The 19,518-nt window shown below is 47.6% G+C and overlaps 1 protein-coding gene across 3 annotated transcripts in view; it reads right to left on the minus strand.

Annotated features, from left to right (window-relative positions):
• NUP107 (nucleoporin 107) overlaps positions 1–19,518 on the minus strand; it is a 590,137-nt gene that overhangs the window by 553,387 nt on the left and 17,232 nt on the right. For all 3 annotated transcript variants that reach the window (XM_086919004.1, XM_086919006.1, XM_086919003.1), the window contains exons 2-3: positions 4,126–4,218; positions 433–519 (exon numbers count right to left, since the gene is read on the minus strand). In XM_086919004.1, coding sequence (XP_086775130.1) covers positions 433–519; positions 4,126–4,201 — 163 coding nt within the window. In that variant the 5' untranslated portion in view covers positions 4,202–4,218. The remainder of the gene's footprint in view (positions 1–432; positions 520–4,125; positions 4,219–19,518) is intronic.

Genomic DNA, 19,518 nt, shown 5'->3' on the forward strand with positions numbered 1-19,518 from the left:
GCCTTCTTCCCCCTCCAGAAACTGTGCAACCTGATTTCTAGCGCTGCTCTGAAAAGCTCTCAGAGAGACTTGGCAGAGCAGCTTGGAATTCGTTTATGAAGTTGCAACAGTGGTTGAAACGTTCTGTTACCCACCGCTGCTACATCATAGCAGTGAATTACTGGATTTAGAAGCAATTCATTCAGGCTAATAGGTCTCTATGAAAGCCATGCATAGCTAGAAGTTTTGTATGTCTGTGTTATTTGTATAGTGTGAGACTAGCAAAAACTCTGCAGACTGCTTGAACATATTTTTACTGGATTATCTAGTAAAGACCACTTCCAAACATTAACCCAATGTGCTTTCAAGCCTGAAGAAAACACCTTTAGCCAGACATTGACTCAAACAACCTTAAATACAGTTACTGTAATTCTTATGCAATGCAATTCTTACAAGGCTGCCGCAGCAATGTTCCAGGGGTGCGGGGGAGCTGCTGGCTTCGCGATGAAGGTGTAGCACCACTCCAAGTGTCTGTCAGAACTGGAATCGGAGGTTAAGAAACCTAACAAAGAAGGAATCACCTAGGCACCTCAAGGGTTCATCTGACAGACCTTTGAGCAGCCTGATGTAAATTATTATTTAATTGAAGCAGCTGCAATAAAACAGAATTATTGAATATCGTTTTTTTCTCACACTTCTTTAACTACAACATAAAAATGCACTATACTCCAAATATACCCAGGAATGTAGTATGCCAAAAGAAACACTCATCACATCATGAAACCACAGAGCATATGGCAATGATTGAGAGACACCAAAGACCATTTGTAAACCTTAAAAAACAGAAAGAGGTTATGTGCACAGTGAAACAGCAATGGCAAAAGAACCACCACAAACAGCATACTTGTCTGCAATCTGTGGATTGAATAGCAGAATTAGAAAGTCACCAACTGAAAAGTAGCAGCAACATTAGCTAACTCCCAAACAGTGCTGCTGGAGTGCACTATGCTTCTGGTACCCTTTGGCATGCTCTATATGGATTGTTTACTGCCTCTCACGCCTATGGTTTTTCCTTGCTGCAACACTATCATAGTAATATAACAGCTACCATCATGGAAGTATAATATCTGTGTTCCGTTTAGTGATTTGTATAGAGCACTTCTGGTGTGAGCATTTGTCAGCAAACGAAACCAATTAAAAAAAAACTTCTAATTTCTAGCCACGAGTTTTCCCCTTAGCTTCTGTTAAGTGGGCATGTTTCAAACTACCTATTCTAAATACATTGCACTTGGTGTCGGACAAGCAGGGGTTGGTTAACAATGTTATGACTGACGGAAGCAGCTTCTAGTGACTACAATTTCAACAGAATATGACCAAATGTTATAGACACACACAATGGACTCCATCTAAGCCTTGATGGAATTTTAAATATGCCAGTGAAACTCACAATATTCTTTAATTTCACTTCATGATAAATTTGTAACATTTCTCAAAATTACGTAGTACAGTGCATATGGTTAGTACCCAACTAGTGTGATGGGCTGGAGAAAATAGGTGGAGAATTGCAAGGAATACACATTCCAGAGCTGTGCTGGGCTTTCCACATAATTGTCAATTTGTTGTCCTTGCTTTATATCTTACAATCTGCTAATTTAAATTACAAAAATATTCTAGCTCTAAAAAATCAAAAGTTGCTAAAAATGCTGCAGTAATGTAAATATTTTTTGCAGGGCTGTTTATTTAACAAAAGAGAAATTTTCAGATGCCTTATGGCGTGACCTAAGCTAAACTGAAGGCATATTAAAAAAAATAGTAATACAATTAAAAAATGTTTTTTTTTTTTAATCAACATCTACTGCAAAAATGTTTACATGTAGACAGATATCCTAGGAAGCACAACATTAGATGTTGAACAGAAAACTATTTTACGGTGGCAGGTAAAAAGGACACGGAGTATTAGGGCATTCCCGTGCTTCCACGCAAACATAATATTAGCTGAGAGTGAATAAAGTTTTGAATATTACTGGTTTACTCTACAAAGTTTACTTTCTTGAACAACCAACACACGTTCTAGAAAGTTGGAGTCAATGGATATTAAAATAACTAGATTAAAATCAACCACTAAGTAACCAATCAGATTATAACAAGGACATGGTCATATAATTAATTATATACCCTACGTTTTTATATTAATTATATTCCCTACGTTTTTGGAACCCATACCCAAAAAAAATATATCAATCAGATTACCTTTAACTAAATACATAGCATGAGTAGTGGTTAGTCTTACACCACTTTAAGGTGATATTTGACTCGATGCCACCTACAAGTAGCCGTAGATATTAGTTACCCTTTACGTTTATGACATTGAATGAACTGCATGGGCCCACACGTCACACAACCACAAAACACTGCAACAGTTCTATACTGGTCAGTTACACATGATGAACATTCTTTTTTCAGCTATGCACTTATACTTTCAAATGTTGATAAAAGTACCTTCCTGTGCCACTGTGTCCCTGCGACATGTGTTGCACAGCAGGTATTTTGGCAATGTAATGAGTAACGAGTCGCCAAGTGGATGACCGCCAACCGTCTCCAACTGAATGCCAACAAGTCGGAGGTGTTGTTGGTGGGAAAGGACCATGATCTATGGAATGAGCTCTGGTGGCCAAAGAGCCTAGGCACTGCCCTTGCCCTCAAGCAAGCAGTGAAGAACCAAGGGGTCTGGATGGATTCTTCGCTTAACTTTCAGACTCAAACTAAAAAGGTGTCGGGAACCTGCTTCGGAATGTTGCGTGGACTCAAACCCATACTTGGCTTCTTTGATGCCTCTTCCAGGCAAATTATCATACAGGCCTTGATTATGTTAAGACTGGACTACGCCAGTTCACTGTATCTGGGAGCGAACAAGTCATAAATACAGAGTCTACAGAAAGTCCAGAATGCGGCTGCAAGATCGCTCCTCAGTCTGCGTAGAGCTTGCTTATTGACAAGTGCCATTCGCCGTCTCCACTAGCATCCGGTGGCAAGGCAAATCGAGTTTAAGGCACTTTGTATAGCCTTTAAAACCTTGAAACTGGCATCTCCGAAAATCCTGTCCGATCTGCTTCTACCCCTATATCCCCACCCGCCAGCTTTGTTCCATGGGACAATGCCTGGTAGTGGTCCCCCGAGTCAGGAGGGTTTGCACTGGAGGTCGTTCCTTCTGGAACAGAGCTGCCATTCTTTGGAACTCATTGCCGGTCCACATTCGGGGGTTTAATAACTATAAAAACTGCTAACATAACATAACTATACTGGAATAGCATAAATGGCACCAATGGTAGTATACATCAACTATTTGTCATAGTCACAAAAACAGAGCTGCAACCTGTCCTGTAATAGTTAACTATGAAGGCCTAACATGTGGGATGATAGCATAACAGTGATTACAGCAGACGACAGAATGAACAGCAATATGTAGCCAAGATACTTTCTTTTGTCGTCCCGAGGAGATCATCAACCACTGGTAAGTGACGTCTCAGTCCTGTGACCAGTGGTTTTCTTCCAGGCAACAATTAAGTTGCACCAAAATAGCCAACCTAGAAATCTATTTACATATTTTCTGTAATGAATCATCAAGATTAGTTTTAGCTATACAAAGCTCCCAGGGGGAGGGATGGCTCCCTCAACCTAGCAAAACATACATCTATTTTAGAACATAGCGATGTTACTCTGGCGCTTAAGAAAACAGTGGTATTAGATTTTGTCTTATTACATGTTACAGGCACTATGATTAAAGAAATATATATGACTGCAGGGAACTTAACTTTGTGCCTTTAAAGAGAAGCAATTGGAACTTGAACTTATTCACTGGCAATCAACATGAAAAACTCACATGTGTTGGATAGTGTTTTGCTATGTGCTTCTAAAATGATATTTTCACAATTGGCCAGAGAGCTATAGGCCTACCGCAGTTTATAGTCGAAGTAAATATTTTTGTTTGGATCCTAAGATTTCAACTAAAACTAGAACATAAGCAGATCAGGCAAATCTCATACTCAAACTCCAAGTTCTGAATCACAAGAAATTGAAATGTAAAAAATATTTGCAACCAGAAGACTGAAAATGCAGTGTGAAATTCCTCAGGCAGGAAAAAGATACTGGACACTCTCTTTTGAGAGCTCTGCCGACGAGCTGCCAAAGACACTTCCACATCACGAACTACAGGAGACGACATTGCACAAAAAATCCCTCCTGTGTAAAATACAAAAAAAGAGAGAACAAAAAGAAAATAGTGTTTATCATTCAAGCCAATACAACTGAAACAACACTTTAAGATGAAGGCACTTTTTTGCCATACTTTTTCTTTACCATTTGAAAGGCGATAGTTATATTAATTACTACTATGTCTAATTGAAGACAAACATCTGAATTTTACAAGTTTGTAAAATGGAGGAGGAAAGGTGAAATCCATAACGTTTCTAAGAATAGTCTACTCTATCCTCACCGACTATCCTTTTAATATGGCATGTTCATTGCATCACTCATACAGCACTTCAAGCTCCTGAGGGGGTTGCAAAGCGCTATGATTTGCATAGAGTACTTCTATAATCTCTGGGAGTGTATGTTTGTGCAGTGTGTTTGTTGTTAGACCTATATGGGAGATGTCGGTGAAGTGTGAGAGGTTTGAATACGTGCTCTGGTCTAAACATGGTGTGCATGGCAGCGTTGCAGTGCATAAGCATAAAGTGTTGGTCAAAAGTATTAGGATATAATATGCAAATGGATACCTTATTTGGTTGCTTTATTTAATTATATGTTTCTATACCATACTATGGGCATAGCATAAAAAGAGTAATACAGCAATGCTTACACATTACAATGGCCCAGAAGCCTTAAAAAGGTACATGTACATGGCATCTTTGCAAAGTAGAGTCAGATTAAGAGTGGAGGAGGGGGCAATAGAAAAATTGCATGAACAAGTTTCTAAATCCAGATGTCCAAAGGCCAAACTGGTAGATTTACAGTGGAGTTATGGGATTGTGTCAAGTGTATGTTTGGAGTTCATTACGATTTGGTGAAATGTGTCAATAGAATGTGGTTTATCAGGGGTATTTGAAAGATGTGAAGGGTTAGCCTGCTCTAATACTTCAAGGGATATTATTCCACATTTTCAGAGCAAAACCTATAGGAGGGGGCGGGGCGAATCAACTAGAGACAGAGCATGGTGCTAAACTTATCGGACAAGTCTCCCAAACACTCCTCATATCCATACCTATGGTTCTGCTTGTGATGCTAAGTGTCTCTGCTGCATGGGGAAGGAAGTGGCAATTCCCCCGTCCCAATTAGTTTTACTTGCGGTATTTGATTGTAGGTAGATGATTCTTCAGGTTGTAGACACGGTCTCGTTAGTACAGTTAGCACTAACGACACCCAGATTGCACACATCAGAGCATCAAAGCCAACAGGGAGCTTGCAGTGGGGTATATGGACTTCTATTTAGGCAGGGGCACTTGCCTATTGAGATCTTAGCACCTTGCTACTTTGGAGATCGAAAGACCTTTGGAAGGCGCCAGAAGTGACACACAGCGACTGCCATGAGTCTTAACTGGATGAGGTCTGCGAGGAAGGAATGGATAGGAGAGCTGCTTGCTTGAGGTGCTGTAACAGTGGAGACTTGGTCAGACCTTCCGCTTTGGACCCATATATAGTCTTACACCATCACTCTGAACATGGCAATAGGATTGTTTCAGCTCACCGCTGACATCAGTGCTATGTGCCCATCGCAGGGGATCACTAGATTCAACCAAAGAGATCCTAACATCTTGAGCTTAGACGAGTGGGACGAGGCGAAGCCCTCCTAATGCTCTGAAATTCCTCACATCAGTTTCCACAACTTTGTGACACTTGCAGTGGTCCAGCCTGCCTCCCCTTCACGCATAGATTACATCCTAATGGATGTTAAACTATGAGACAAATTGGTAGACATGCACGTGGGCTTGACTACTGATAGTGATGACAACCCCCGATGTATGACACTAAAATATCTTTGGGCTCCATTAACCCTCCCCCCCCCCCCCCCCCCCCCCCAGCAGATTAACATGGCCCCTACTTGCATCCTAGACATTGTCTCCTCGAATTGTAAAAGACATCTGAAATGGAATACGGTCTCATCCAAATAAATTAAATTAACTGGCATCAGGGAAGTTGTCATGCCTAGTACATTAGAGCTACAGGCAACCCTGCTGGCCACTGAGCCCTGTGTATGAGCTCCCCATGTCCATTCTCGTACCATAGAGCAGCTAAGCACTTTATTTTTAGCCACTAATAACCATATTATACCTAAGGCCCCAAAAAAAAGGCAACACCTGTGGTTCACTAAGAAATGCAGGTCAAAATGGCGAGCTCTAGCTGTTGCAATCAGGACAAAGAATCGTAATCTGGTCATATTAGCAAGAAAGAAGTATAAGGTTGCCCTCCACCATGCTAAAATGGAGTGTGATGAATCATACTGGCAGGGTTTAAAAGCTACTAGTCTGGAGAAAAATAAGAATCAGTTGTGGTCCTTAGTAAGCAAGGATAACACTAGAGTTCCCTCCACTCTACCCAACACATTACCAGTCAAGAGCGTACGACCATTAAAAGAAATTATATTCCGCTCCCATTGACGGATGTCTGGAGGAGTTAAGCAACTCCACAGACACCCCTCTGATAGAAAATGGTTCTCTAATATTGCCTATGGCCGAAATTGAATTGGCAATTACAATAATAGTTCCTGAAAAGGCTCCTGGCACAGATTGTCTTCCTGGCGACCTCTTTCAGGCTGATCCAAAAAACTGGTTGCGCTATATCCAACTCTTGATGAACGCCATAGTTATGGGTGCCCAATTCCAGATTCCTGCGACGGTGGTGTCGATATTCAAGAAGGGAGACAGGGAAGACCCATAAAATTGCAGACCAATAAGCTTAATCGATGCCATGCAAAAACTGGTAGGTAGGGTCCTCCTCTATAGAATACAGACTTGGGCTGAAGATGTCCTTTCCCAATACCAGGCTGGGTTCAGGTCTAAGACAGGCATGATCGACCAAGTTTTTAGATTATTACTTATATATTGGAAGGTCGTTGTCATTGGCAGGGGTAGCCTTTACCTTGCATTTATTGACTTGAAAAACGGTTTTGACCTTGTACCCGGGCTAAGACTATGGCAGACGGTGAGGGACTTGGGTATTCCTCCCTCAGTACTTAATTTCTTAACCCGCCTACATGAAGGAAATTACGCCCAAGTGAGATGGGGGCACCAAGGGGAAGTCGACGAGAAGGTCCCAGTCGGCAGAGGAGTCCGGCAGGGCTGCGTCCTAGCCCCAACCCTGTTCTCTTTATATGTTAACGGGGTGGTGAGATTTCTTCAGGAGGTCTAGGCGGATGTGCCAATTCTGGCGGGCGACAAAGTCCCAACCCTCTTGTTCGCCGACGACACCTTGTTGGCGTCAAAAACTCCATCTGGCTTACAAAAATTGTTAAACAGATATCATTTTGTGATTCTCAGGGTTTAGTTATAAACACCACTAAAACAAAATGTATGGCTTTTAATCCTCACAAGTCTTTTAAAAACAACTTAATGCTAAATGACACCTTATTGGAGAGAGTAAATATGATTGATTACTTGGGCATAAGGCTATCCGACAAAATGCACTGGAAGCATCACTTAGCAAAGATGCTCATGAACCATAAGCGTGTAGTTGGGATTTTAAGTAAAGAACACCGGTCCTCGTATAGTAGGCCGGTGCACCAGCCCTCGCATTTACAATGCCAAAGCAGTCAGCTCCGCCCTGTAGGTGCGGAGGTTTGGGGCTTTGAAGACATTAAGGATATCTCCAGGTCTGAGCACAAGTTCCTGAGGGACTTGGTAATGCTTCCTCGTAATACCCCTCTAACTCCCATAATGTTCGACATGGGTAGACAGCCGCTCAGGGATATTGCTAAGTTGCGCCCACTGTTCTTTTGGGTTCGAGTAATGTGCACCCCTGAGCTCGCAAATTATGCTGCTCCCCTGATTGAGGTGATCAATCTAGATGTGAGGCACAGGGTTAAGCGGATATCCAATGTTAGAAAGACACGGACTAAACTGGGTCTTATGGACCCATGGGAAACACGAGCCCCCCAAACGAGCTATAGCTGAAGCATATCTATTGGAACGTGGTTGATTCCAAGGAACTAACCAAAACAAATATGGGGAGATTGACAGATGAGTTCGTCAGTCATAAACAGTGCAGAGCCCTAGAGCCATAACTGGATGTTATCCAGGTTCCAAGGAATAGGCTGCTATAAACTCAATTTAGGCTAGGCACACTCCCAGTACATGTAACTGCATCTAAATGGAGCTCTTACGAACATCAAATCAAGGCTTGTCCTTGTTGTAGAGCCCCGTCGGAAAGTGTGTCCCTCGTTCTATTTGCTTGCCCGGCTTATTCCATCGCTAGGTCAAACTGGATAAAACCAATTTGTAAATCCATGGCCACACGTGACCACAAGGTCGCCCTGCGTATTCTTAAAACGGATTCAAGCACGTTTTTTACTTGCGGGGTGGCCAAGTTTTTGAGCCGCGCCTGGAACATTAGACACAAAGCTTTGAAGGACTCCCACAAGCCGAGTGAAAAGTGAAAATGGCAGCCAGTCCCTTATTTCAGATCTATCATATGTTGAGGAGCCCACAAATCCTGAACCCTTCGTGGAATGTACACGTTTTAGGGGGAAAAAAAGAGAGAAAAAAAACAACCAGTGTCTCCAACTTCGAGATGCATCCCCCTTGTTTGTGAGAGTTAATTTATGGCTTGTACATATTTACGAATAATATATTTTTGTTTGGTGGTGTTTTAACGCTTCTTCTTTAATCTTTTATTCATTCTTGTTTTAAATTAACAAAATGAAAAACCATTACATAAGGCCCCTTTTTCCTTACTAGTATTTTCTTTTATTATATAACTTTTTTTTTTAATTTAGCAACTTGAAAATCCAGTTTAATCAGGTCTTAATTTGATGTGAACCCCCACCGATTTTGTATGTTTGTTGCACGTTGCTTTTATGATACAAAGTGATCGAATAAAGCATTATTATTATATAGTGTAACAACATCACTCTGAACATGGCAATAGGAATGTTCCAGCTCACCGCTATGTGCCCATCGCAGGGGATCACTAGATTCGACCAAAGAGATCCAAACATCTTGAGCTTCAACGAGTGGGACGAGACGAAGCCCTCCTAATGCTCTGAAATTCCTTGCATCAGTTTCCATGACTTTGGGACACTTGCAGTGGTCCAGCCTGCCCTCTCTTACATTGAGTGCTGAGAGTATAGCAGTCCATCTCCATTACAAGGCCATACCATACTGAATGCATCCCAAAAATAATACACAGAAATAGGCTTCTGGAAATCTTGATAGTGTGTGGAATGTGCAATAGATCGAGACATCCAGACTATGCCCCGACAATAGAACGTACACATATTTTTCACATGTACACAGAACTTCTCGCTATATACTAGTCGGCAATAAACTGACTACTTTAATTGACTTTGCAAAAATTGGCACAATCATGGTGTCCCATCACGCTTCTGTGTCTGTACCTGGTGCTATAGACCATTATAGCAGCCCCCTCGTGCAAAAATCCAGGTACTTGTAAAAATAAATTATTTAAAAAAAATTTTTTTTAAAAACACAACGGGGGCGTGGCCAAGATGGCGGGGTGAACGGACGCTTCCTCCCGTAGCTCCTCCGGCCCAGCTCAGCTCGAGCCCCTTTTTCAGCGCTTCTCTCCCCCCGCTGCTGCTCAGTGGGCGAGAGGAGTGTGCCGGAGAACCTGACGCGCACATGGATACCACTTTGACCCTCATCCCCTCGGGGGAAGCATTTCAAAAGTTTGGTCGAAGATCTGGATACGGAGAAGAGCCCGAGAGGCGGGGCGAACGACGGTGCGATCCAGGCACCGCTGTCCAGGCGCCGCGGCTGGGCCTGGTGCTGAAAGCTGACGAGCCGAAGGTGACCGGACTTGCCGAATACCGGAGAATAGCGGAGCCCTACGAGCGGTGTTTTGGTGACACGGAAGACTCTGGGTTTGAGTTCGCGCCCTGGCCCTCCGACTAGTGACTGCGACACTCTGCGCTGTGTAGCCCCGGCCCCTTGACCGACGACCGGAGGCCTCGACGCCGGGATCGGCCCACCTTGGCCCCTCGACGGTACTGTGTGACATTGGCTACAATCTTTCTTTGATCGCTATATCCCGAGGGTCGCCAACGGTGCCGCCGGCCCGGGTCGCTCGGTCGGGCCCCACCCTGCCGCCATCTTGTCCCTGAGGAGCTGGTGTTGGTGGCCTCCGTCTGCGCCTTGGGCTGGTGGGTGCTTGCCATCGACTTCGCTGCTGAACTACCTTCCTGCGAGGTTTGCTGAGGAGAGACCCTGGCTTTGGCCCCCGGTCGCCACACTGGCCGGGCATCGCGACTGGTAGTGCCCGGGCCGGGCCGCCATTTTGTCGCTTGTGACGCAGCACCCTTGCTTGCAGAGTGGCCTTCACGTCTGGCGCACACGGGCGACTGGGCGACTCTGGGACGGCCGGACTTGGGCCTCGTCCACTGCGGCGACCACGATGACTGGAAGGGGCGGCTCGAGAAGGGGAGACCGCACCCTGCCGGACATGCTTGGCAGGGCCCAGCAGTTGCGGGACAGAACACAGCCGTCGCCGGGATCCTCCCGGGCCTCGGCAGATGCGACTGGGGGCGAGCCACCAGTCACGAGGTCCTTTATGGAGGAATTATTTAGCTCCCTCAAGGAAGACTTCCAAACGTTGAAGAGAGAGGTGGCCAGCGAAGTCCGTGAGGTGCGCAGAGAGGTGGAGGGCCTCGGCGAACGAGTTGACACGGTAGAGACGGCGAGCCAGCGCCGAGATGAAGAGATTGTCCATCTCCAACAGGACGTTCTCCGTCTCCGGGAGCAATGTGTCGAGCTCCAGGCCTACTCTGAAGACCTCGAGAACAGGTCCAGGCGGAACATCCGGGTGCGAGGGGTCCCGTCCGCGGACGAGGGGACCGACTTGGTGGCCTATCTACAGGACTTGTTCCGTGAGGCCTTGGGGGGAGACGCAGACTTCCCTATCCGCATCGACAGAGCGCATAGGGTGGGCCGACAGCGCCAGTCATCGGCACCCCCCCCGGACATTTTGGCGTTCTTGCCCGATTTTCCACTGAAAGAACGCATCATGGCGGAGGCCCGGAGGAAGCAACCTTTAACTTTCAGAGAGCGGCCTGTAGCGCTCTACCAAGACCTCTCCGCCATCACGCTGCAGAAGCGCAGGTCCTTCAGGATTGCCACTGACTTTCTACGCGAACACGAGACGCCCTACTCCTGGGGACACCCCTTCCGTCTGATCTTTCGATGGAATGGGGTGCTACACCAATTGCGCTCCCTCCAGGACATCTGTGGAGTACTGGGACTCACTGCCACGGAGGAAGACGGAGCTACGCCGCCGTGGAGGCGCTCAGAAAGACGGAGCCGGCGGAGAACGACGAGGAGACAGTCACCAGCGACTGCAAGTCGCCCTGATTCCCCTACTATTAGGGCGGACATGGCAGATGCTTTGAGGGCAGCAGCCGAGAACTTAGCCGACTCCAATGTTGTGGCCTTGACGGCCTAAATTCACTCCGGGGGGAGAGATTCTTAGCTTCTACGATGCTGGGTTTGGGGCCGGGGGTCGGGGAGGGGCGGTTGGAGGTGAGTGGCTGAACATCCACTTTACTGCTTTCTACGGACTTGCCCGTTCTGGGGCTTGACTGAGACAATGGGGTGTTTGCTTTTGTTTTTGGCTAGTTGCCTTGAGTGTGTTTTGGGAGGGAGTAAGGGTTGTTTTGTTGTTGGGGGGGGTCCCGTCCAATGTTGTCCAAGCCCACGCCTGGCCTGTCCTGGCCTTTCCCGCGCGCCTGCCCCATGCGCCCCGCCCGCAGATCCCTTGCTTGTTGCATAGCGCCTCAGTTCCCCGGGAGGAATGCCGTTCTTAAAGGTAGTGACCCTTAATGTTAAGGGTCTGAATAACCCTGTGAAGCGAAGGGCCATTCTATCACTGCTGGAGGGGACGCAGGCGGACATATGCCTTCTGCAGGAGACCCATTTGCTGCCCAGGGATTGTCACAGGCTGCGCTCTGCCAAGTTCCCCACTCAATTTTTCTCCTCAGCAGCGAACAAGACTGCGGGAGTAGCCATTCTTTTAGCTAGCTCCTTTAGAGGTGAGGTTCTATACAAGTATACCGAACAGAAGGGGAGGCTCCTAGCATATCGCATGCGACTAGGGGGAATAACTTTCACGGTTGGATCGGTCTATAGCCCGAATGATCACCAGGATCGTTTCTTAGACTCAGTGCTGGTGGATGTCACTGCCTCGCCCGATCGCCATGTTATCCTGGGCGGGGACCTTAACATTGTTTTCGACTCTGCTATGGACAGGTCGGCGCAACGCTTCCCGCAGACGGGGGAACTCCCCCGTGCGGTGAAGGATCGGATTGCGGAGATGGATTAGCACGACCTCTGGCGTTCTATGCACCCCGCTGATAGGGACTACTCTTATTTTTCCCATGCGCACCGCACGTACTCGCGGCTGGATTACCTCCTGGTGAGTGGACCGCTGTGCACCGCCGCTACGGCGGCGGACATTGGAGTCCTATCCCTGTCTGACCATGCGCCGGTTTCCGGCGTTTTCAAATGGCCGGGACCCTCTCCCTCTCGAGGGATGTGGCGTCTTCGCGATACTCTTTTACATAAAAAGTCGGTTGTGAAGCGCATAGGGGAGGTCATTCAGGATTATTTGACTCACAACGGCAACTCCGACACGTCTCAAGCAACGCAGTGGGCGGCTTTGGAAGCGGTCCTCCGGGGGGAATTTATCTACATCTCCTCAGCCGAAAATAAGGAACGGCAGCGTAAAAGGGACGAACTGACCGCGCAGGTCAGGGAGCTTGAGCTGGTTCATCGCCGCACGGGGGCTCCGAGAGTTTGGAGGCAATTGAAAGCGGCGAGGAAGCTCCTATCAGCACTGGATCTTGATAGGGCGGAGTATGCCGCTTTACGCCTGAAGCATGCCTTTTACTCAGGGGGGGTCAAGTGCGGTAAGCTCCTGGCCCATCGGCTCCGGGTCGCACAACAGCGTAACGTCGTGAGGGAACTGGTGGGTGCGGACGGGGTTCCTGCTTCTGGGGACGAGGAGGTGGCGGAAACCTTTCGCGGCTTCTACGAAGCACTGTATGCTGGGGAGCCCTCCTCACCGCGAGCAGCCGAGGACTATTTGGAGTCAGTGGCCCTCCCGGCGCTGGATTCCGCCCAGGCGGACCACCTAGAGAGGGACATCCATGTCGAAGAAGTCATCTCCGCTATAGCGCGACTGAAACATGGTAAGGCCCCGGGCCCGGATGGCTACACAGCTTTGTTTTATAAGACCTTTTGCACCGCTGTGGCCCCGATTCTGGCTCGACTGTTTAACTCCTTCTCCAAGCCTGGCGCTATCCCCCCGGATCTCCTTAACGCCACGATATCAGTCATCCCGAAACCCGGGAAGGACCGTGCCTTGTGTGGTTCGTACAGGCCTATTTCGCTTTTAAATGTAGACCTCAAACTATATACAGGGATTCTAGCGTCCAGGCTTGGTCTACACCTACCGGGACTAGTGGAGGCGGACCAGGCTGGTTTCGTACCCGGCAGACAGACGGTGGACAACACCAAGAGAGTGACGCACGTACTAGAGAAGGCCGAGCGGATGTTGCTATCAGTTGATGCGGAGAAGGCCTTCGACAGAGTTCATTGGCCGTACCTTGAGCTGGTTCTCAGGAAACTGGGGATCGGCGAGAAGTTCCGCACCATGGTCTTCAACTGTTATAAGAGTCCATCGGCGTCTGTGCGGGTCAATGGGTGTAGCTCCAGTAGTTTTGCCATCGAACGCGGTACGAGACAAGGTTGTCCCCTCTCGCCGCTTTTGTTTGCCCTCTACATGGAGCCCTTTGCTCAGAGGATCCGCGATAATCCAGACGCCATTGGGGTTAAGATGGGCCAATATGTCCACACTGTCAGCCTTTATGCGGATGATGTCCTGCTGACCCTAGACGACCCCAAGAGGTCCCTCCCGGCGTGCATCCAGGAACTAGATGCCTTTGCACGTGTAGCCGGCTTCAAAATGAATATGAGCAAGTCGGTGGCGTTGGATGTGTCACTGGCCGCGGAAACCAGGAGGGACCTTCAGCGCCTTTTTCCCATGCAGTGGTCTACGGTGCCATACCTGGGGATCCTGCTGGCGCCCACACTACCGGAGATGGTAACAGCCAATTACACTTCCCTTAGCAGGAAGATCAAGGAGGAACTTGGCCGCTGGAGCAAAGGCCTGCTCTTGTGGTTGAGTCGTGTTGCAGCGGTTAAGATGACGGTGCTGCCCCAGATTCTGTACCTCTTTCGTGCTCTGCCTCTCCAGCCCCCTGTGGGTTGGATACAGAGGACGCAGGCTGATATCTCCTGCTTTGTTTGGCAAGGCCGTAAACCGCGGATGAAGAGGGTCCTCTCTACGCTTGCTCCGGAGGCGGGGGGCCTTGGTATCCCGGACCTCTGCAAATATTTTCAGGCGACCCAACTGCGATACTTGGTGGAGTGGAGCAGGTGGGAATCCGACAAGCACTGGCTTTTTCAAGACCAGGCGGTGGCGGGTCGCACCCTCCAGGAGGTTCCGTTCTTGCGCCGCGCACATCGCCCTGCTAACTTCTACGCTTCTTTTGTTACACGGGTCCCCCTGCGGGTGTGGGATGTGGTTTGCGAGGCTTATGAGCTGACCACCTTCCCCTCGCCGTTCACGCCCATAGTGGGTAACCCGGACTTTACCCCGGGGCTGGAACCGGGAGCCTTTTCCCATTGGGTGAGCGCGGGCTGCAGGGCGCTTTTCCAGATCTACGGGCCGGAAGGCGTGCTTCCCTTCCAACAACTTCGACAGGAATACGGCCTGACGGAGGCGGACAGACTGCGCTATATGCAGGTCCGACACTGGGCTCTCCAGCCCCAGGTGCGCGATACCGCTGCTCGCCAAATTACATCATATGAGCGGTGGTTGGTGACCCGAACCTCGGACGCCAAGTTGATCACCGACTTGTATAAATTCCTTCAGCCCCCGCCGTTCCACTATCATAACCCAGGGAGGGAGCGCTGGCACAGAGAATTGGGAAGGACACTTAGCCATAGGGAGTGGGACCAAATTGCATATCGGGCGAGGCACTCTGCATACCACACCCGACTCACGGAGACCTTCACTAAGGTGTCTACTTACTGGTATTACACCCCGGAGAGACTATACGAAATGCGTAGACACACTGACAAGAGTTGCTGGCGGGGATGTGGACAGGAGGGTACCCTCTCACACATTCTTTGGGCTTGCCCGGTGTTGACTGCCTACTGGAAGGAGGTCTTGGACGAGGTAGATAGGCACTTTGAGATTGAGCTGCCGCGCTTCCCAGCGTATGTTTTGTTGGGTCTCCCTAATGATCTAATGTACCCGTTGAAGTCACGCAGGGGTAGACAGATTGCAATTGCGCTAGGCTCAGCGGTCCAGAATATTCTTATCCACTGGCGCACTACCACTGTCCCCTCCATTACTGGTTGGCTGCATAGACTCTGGCAGGTGTTGGGTATGGAGAAGATGTCGCTTACGGTGGCTGGGGATGTAGATCAGTTTGAGGAGCTATGGCAACCCTTCCTAGCGCTACTGTCCTCAGAATTCCGGGAACTCGCCTGCCCGAGGTACCTTCGACTCCTTAGGCTGACGCCACCGGCGGCCCCGGTGGATTAGAGTGCACATAAGACTAGATCTTGGGGGATGGGGTGTAGGCTGTTTGGGGCGGGCTATCCTAATACAGGGCCACTGGACGGGGGAGTTGGGGTGTTGTTTTCTTTCCTTTTTCCTTCATTGGGGGTGGGGGGCTCGGGGGTACGCTGTTGTGCTTTGATGGATCATTGATGGCTATTTGCGCGTGGCTAAGGATGGGGTGTTGAGATGCACGAGAGGGTTATACAGATTGCTTAATGGCCTCACATTTGTTGCATTTTCCTTCTGGACCTCCGAACTGCTATTGGCCGACACTCCTGCGATGCGCTTCTTTTTTTTGCCATACTGTATGTAACCTTAACCTCCTATTCCCCTTCCCCATGCCTTTTTTGTCTTAATAAAAATGCTTTAAACCTAAAAAAAACACAACTACTTGCATTTAAGGACTGTTTTGATCTAAATGAGGCAGACGAATTATCACCTCTGACTATCTGGGACACTTAAGCAGTCCAGAGATGCAAGTTTATACCATCTATGTCCAAACCGCATAGGCTTAGGTCGCTCAAGTTTCAGAAGCTAGAGAAGCAGCCGAAAAAGACCAGTTGCAAAAACTGAAACATGCCTCACGTAGACTCAAGACACATAATGGGACTCGTAGCTCAAATCAAACCCCTCTTTACCAATAGCGAGATTACTATTTGTCACCTTAATGTATTACTAAGTTAACAGCAAAGTAGGTAATAAACTGGCTTGCTACATGAAACGGAGGATTCAACAATCATATCAGAGTGATACAGTCAGAGTCTGGGAATTTGCTGATGGTGGGATCTGGAAAACTTGATGAATTACACGAGACTTTATTAGCAGTTGTATACTAATAGCGCATTTAATAAAGAATTATATTACACTGCAAGACTTCCCAAAAACGTACAAGAGACCAAACAGCCCTACTGAATGGTCCAGTCACCAAGGAAAAAGTCAAGCGAGCATAGCCTCTGCCAAATTGCTCAAGACAACTGGCCTAGAGGGACACTTTGTAGCCTCCTATCAACAGTTTGCTTCCAGATGAATAACCAAACTGGTAAAGCCTTATTATCATATCGCTGCATCAGGTGAGGTGCCTCTGTTAATGGGTGGGGCGCTCATCTCAGTTTTCCAAGCCTGAGATGGACCCCCGAACCGTGTGACTCTTACAGGCCAGCAGCACTTGCCACTGATTTGAAAATTATAGCCACCAGACTAGAGCACTTTTTGGGACGGGTATATGCCCTGCCAAAGAGCGATAATCCCTGCCCCGAGTGGAAAAATAATGCCAGTTTCTTTTTGGCCTTGGTGTCATGCTAATCTAGCAAGTGCACAGAAGCCTAGGAATTTCCCTGGTACTGAGAGGTTCAGAACTTGTTCTGTGGCCTGGAGAGGTACACCAAACGTGCCCTCAGAGTGGGCACTGGACAAACTGCCCATTAAGGCAGTGTGCCATGATGTGTTAATCTATGGTGTGACTAAACTAAACTTTTTCTCTGTATTAGGGCGAGGCAAGCCTGCAGCCTCCTATTGTATAAAGTTTCGCTGTTATGGGAAACCCATAACCTTGTGCAGGCATCCTATGAGTGTCATGACAGTGCATTTATTATTATTATGATTTGTAGGGCGCTACAAATCATCCCCAGGGGGATCTCTCGGCGCCTGAGTATCAGCCAACCTATGGAAAAAACAGTTCTTAGAACATCCAGGTTTTAAGCAGTTTCTTGAACTGTGTCAGATTAGAACAATCTTGGATCTCATCTGGTAGGCTGTTCCACTTGACAGGGGCTAGATGAGAAAAAGCATGACCGCCCAATTTTAGCTTTCTTGATTCTCCGCGTGCGGAGCAATTTCCGGTTGCTCGATCTCAGCTGCCACACTGGAATATACAGTTCTAGTTTCTTCTTGAGGTAGGCAGGGCCCGTCCCCTTAAGAGATTTACACACTGTACACAGGAGCTTGAAGACTGCTATTTTCCTGATAGGAAGCCAATGCAATTGACGCACGAGAGGTAGTGATGGGTGCGTGCAGGTTTATTGAGGGCAAGACAGGCTACTGTATTTTGGACTACCTGCAACCTTGATAATAGGTCTTCCCTGATTCCAACTAGTAGTGAGTTTCCATAGTCTAGTCTGCTGATCAGAAGCTCCTGAATAAGGGTTTTTTCTGGCCATGAGGGAAGATTTGTCTCAACATCCGCATTATTCTAAAGCAGGTGCCCGAAATAGTCTTCACATGCTCCTCATTGGAAAGGTTATCATCAATTATGATGCCCAAGTTCTTTGCTCACCTGTTTGGTGTCGGAGCTTCCCAGAGTTCTACCAGCCACCATTCAGGGGTCCCCAGTTCCTCAGCTTTACCAAACAAGATCTCAGTTTTGTTGGAATTGAGCTCAAGGAAGTTCTTACTCATCCATGTGGCTATTTTTAACATACAGTTCTTGAACTGTGCTCTGGTCACTGCAGGGTCCGACTCTGTGGGGACTATCACTTGAGTGTCGTCCACATACGAGATCGTCTCGAACCCGCAGGATCTAATAATGGAGGCCAGCAGCGCCACATAGATATTGAACAAGGTAGGACTTAAAATGGATCCCAGAGGGACCCCTTTATCCACTAACGTGGTCCGAGACACAAAAATATCCAACTGGACACATTGTGTTCTGTCGGTCAGGAAGCTTTGCAGCCATTTTAAGGCCATTCCTCTGACACCAATCTCTTGTAGCTTGTCCAAAAGGATTCCATGAGAGGCGGTGTTAAAGGCTGCCGACAGATCGAGAAGAACTAGTATCGAGGAAGTCCCCTTATCCAGCGACATCCTTATTGTGTCAGTTACTTCCGTCAATGCGGACTCTGTGCTATAGCATGCCCAGAATACCGACTGGGAAGGGTTAGGTAGATTGTTTTGTTCTATATAGCCGGAGAGTTGTTTATTAATCAATGCCTCTATAATAATAAAAAGAAGGAGTCAAGTCTAACGGAGAGCCACATTTTGTGTGCGGTAATAAAGACACCAATTGCTCGTCGGTAATGGCTGAGAAAGACTCTAAACTAGGTGATGGGGGGGGGGGGGGCTTCCAAGGGGGATGCTCCTCCCTTACCAGCCTCTTCCGAACCAAAGGAGCTTTAGATTTTATCAATCTTTTGTTTAAAATAACAGGCTAGGTTCTCACATAGCCCTTGAGTAGGCGGGGTTAAGGAGTATTAGCTATGGGATTGGTAAACTCCTTAAGAATCTAAAAGAGCTCTTATCTTCCGTGATACGGGTGCCTAGATGTGCTCTTCTGGCTGTAGTGCAACTATTAAGTTAGGCTCTATGTGCTATTCTACAAGCCAATTTATCTCCCTTTAGTTTTGTTTTACTCCTTGTTGTAGGACGATGTGACAACCGCAGAGTATGCACAACACAGAGAGACCAGCCCTGATTTGCACCTTGACCTGCTATAGAGGGCCACAAGTCATAACATTTTCCACCTTCTAGATTAGGACAGGTGCAGGTCTGTCAGACATACTGCTCCCAGACTTCAGGAACAAGCAAAACAGAATGACTAAGAAAAAAACTGAAAAGAATTCTATTCTACGAGGCCACCCCTTCACATCACATCATCACTGAGACTGCATCATCATGATAAAAGGACAGTCTGAGTGCGTGCAATCTGAGCACCAGATGTTCATGGTTATCGATATCTACAGGAGACCCTGA

This window comes from Lissotriton vulgaris, chromosome 1_1, assembly GCF_964263255.1.
Source record: "Lissotriton vulgaris chromosome 1_1, aLisVul1.2, whole genome shotgun sequence".
Classification (NCBI taxonomy): domain Eukaryota; kingdom Metazoa; phylum Chordata; class Amphibia; order Caudata; family Salamandridae; genus Lissotriton; species Lissotriton vulgaris.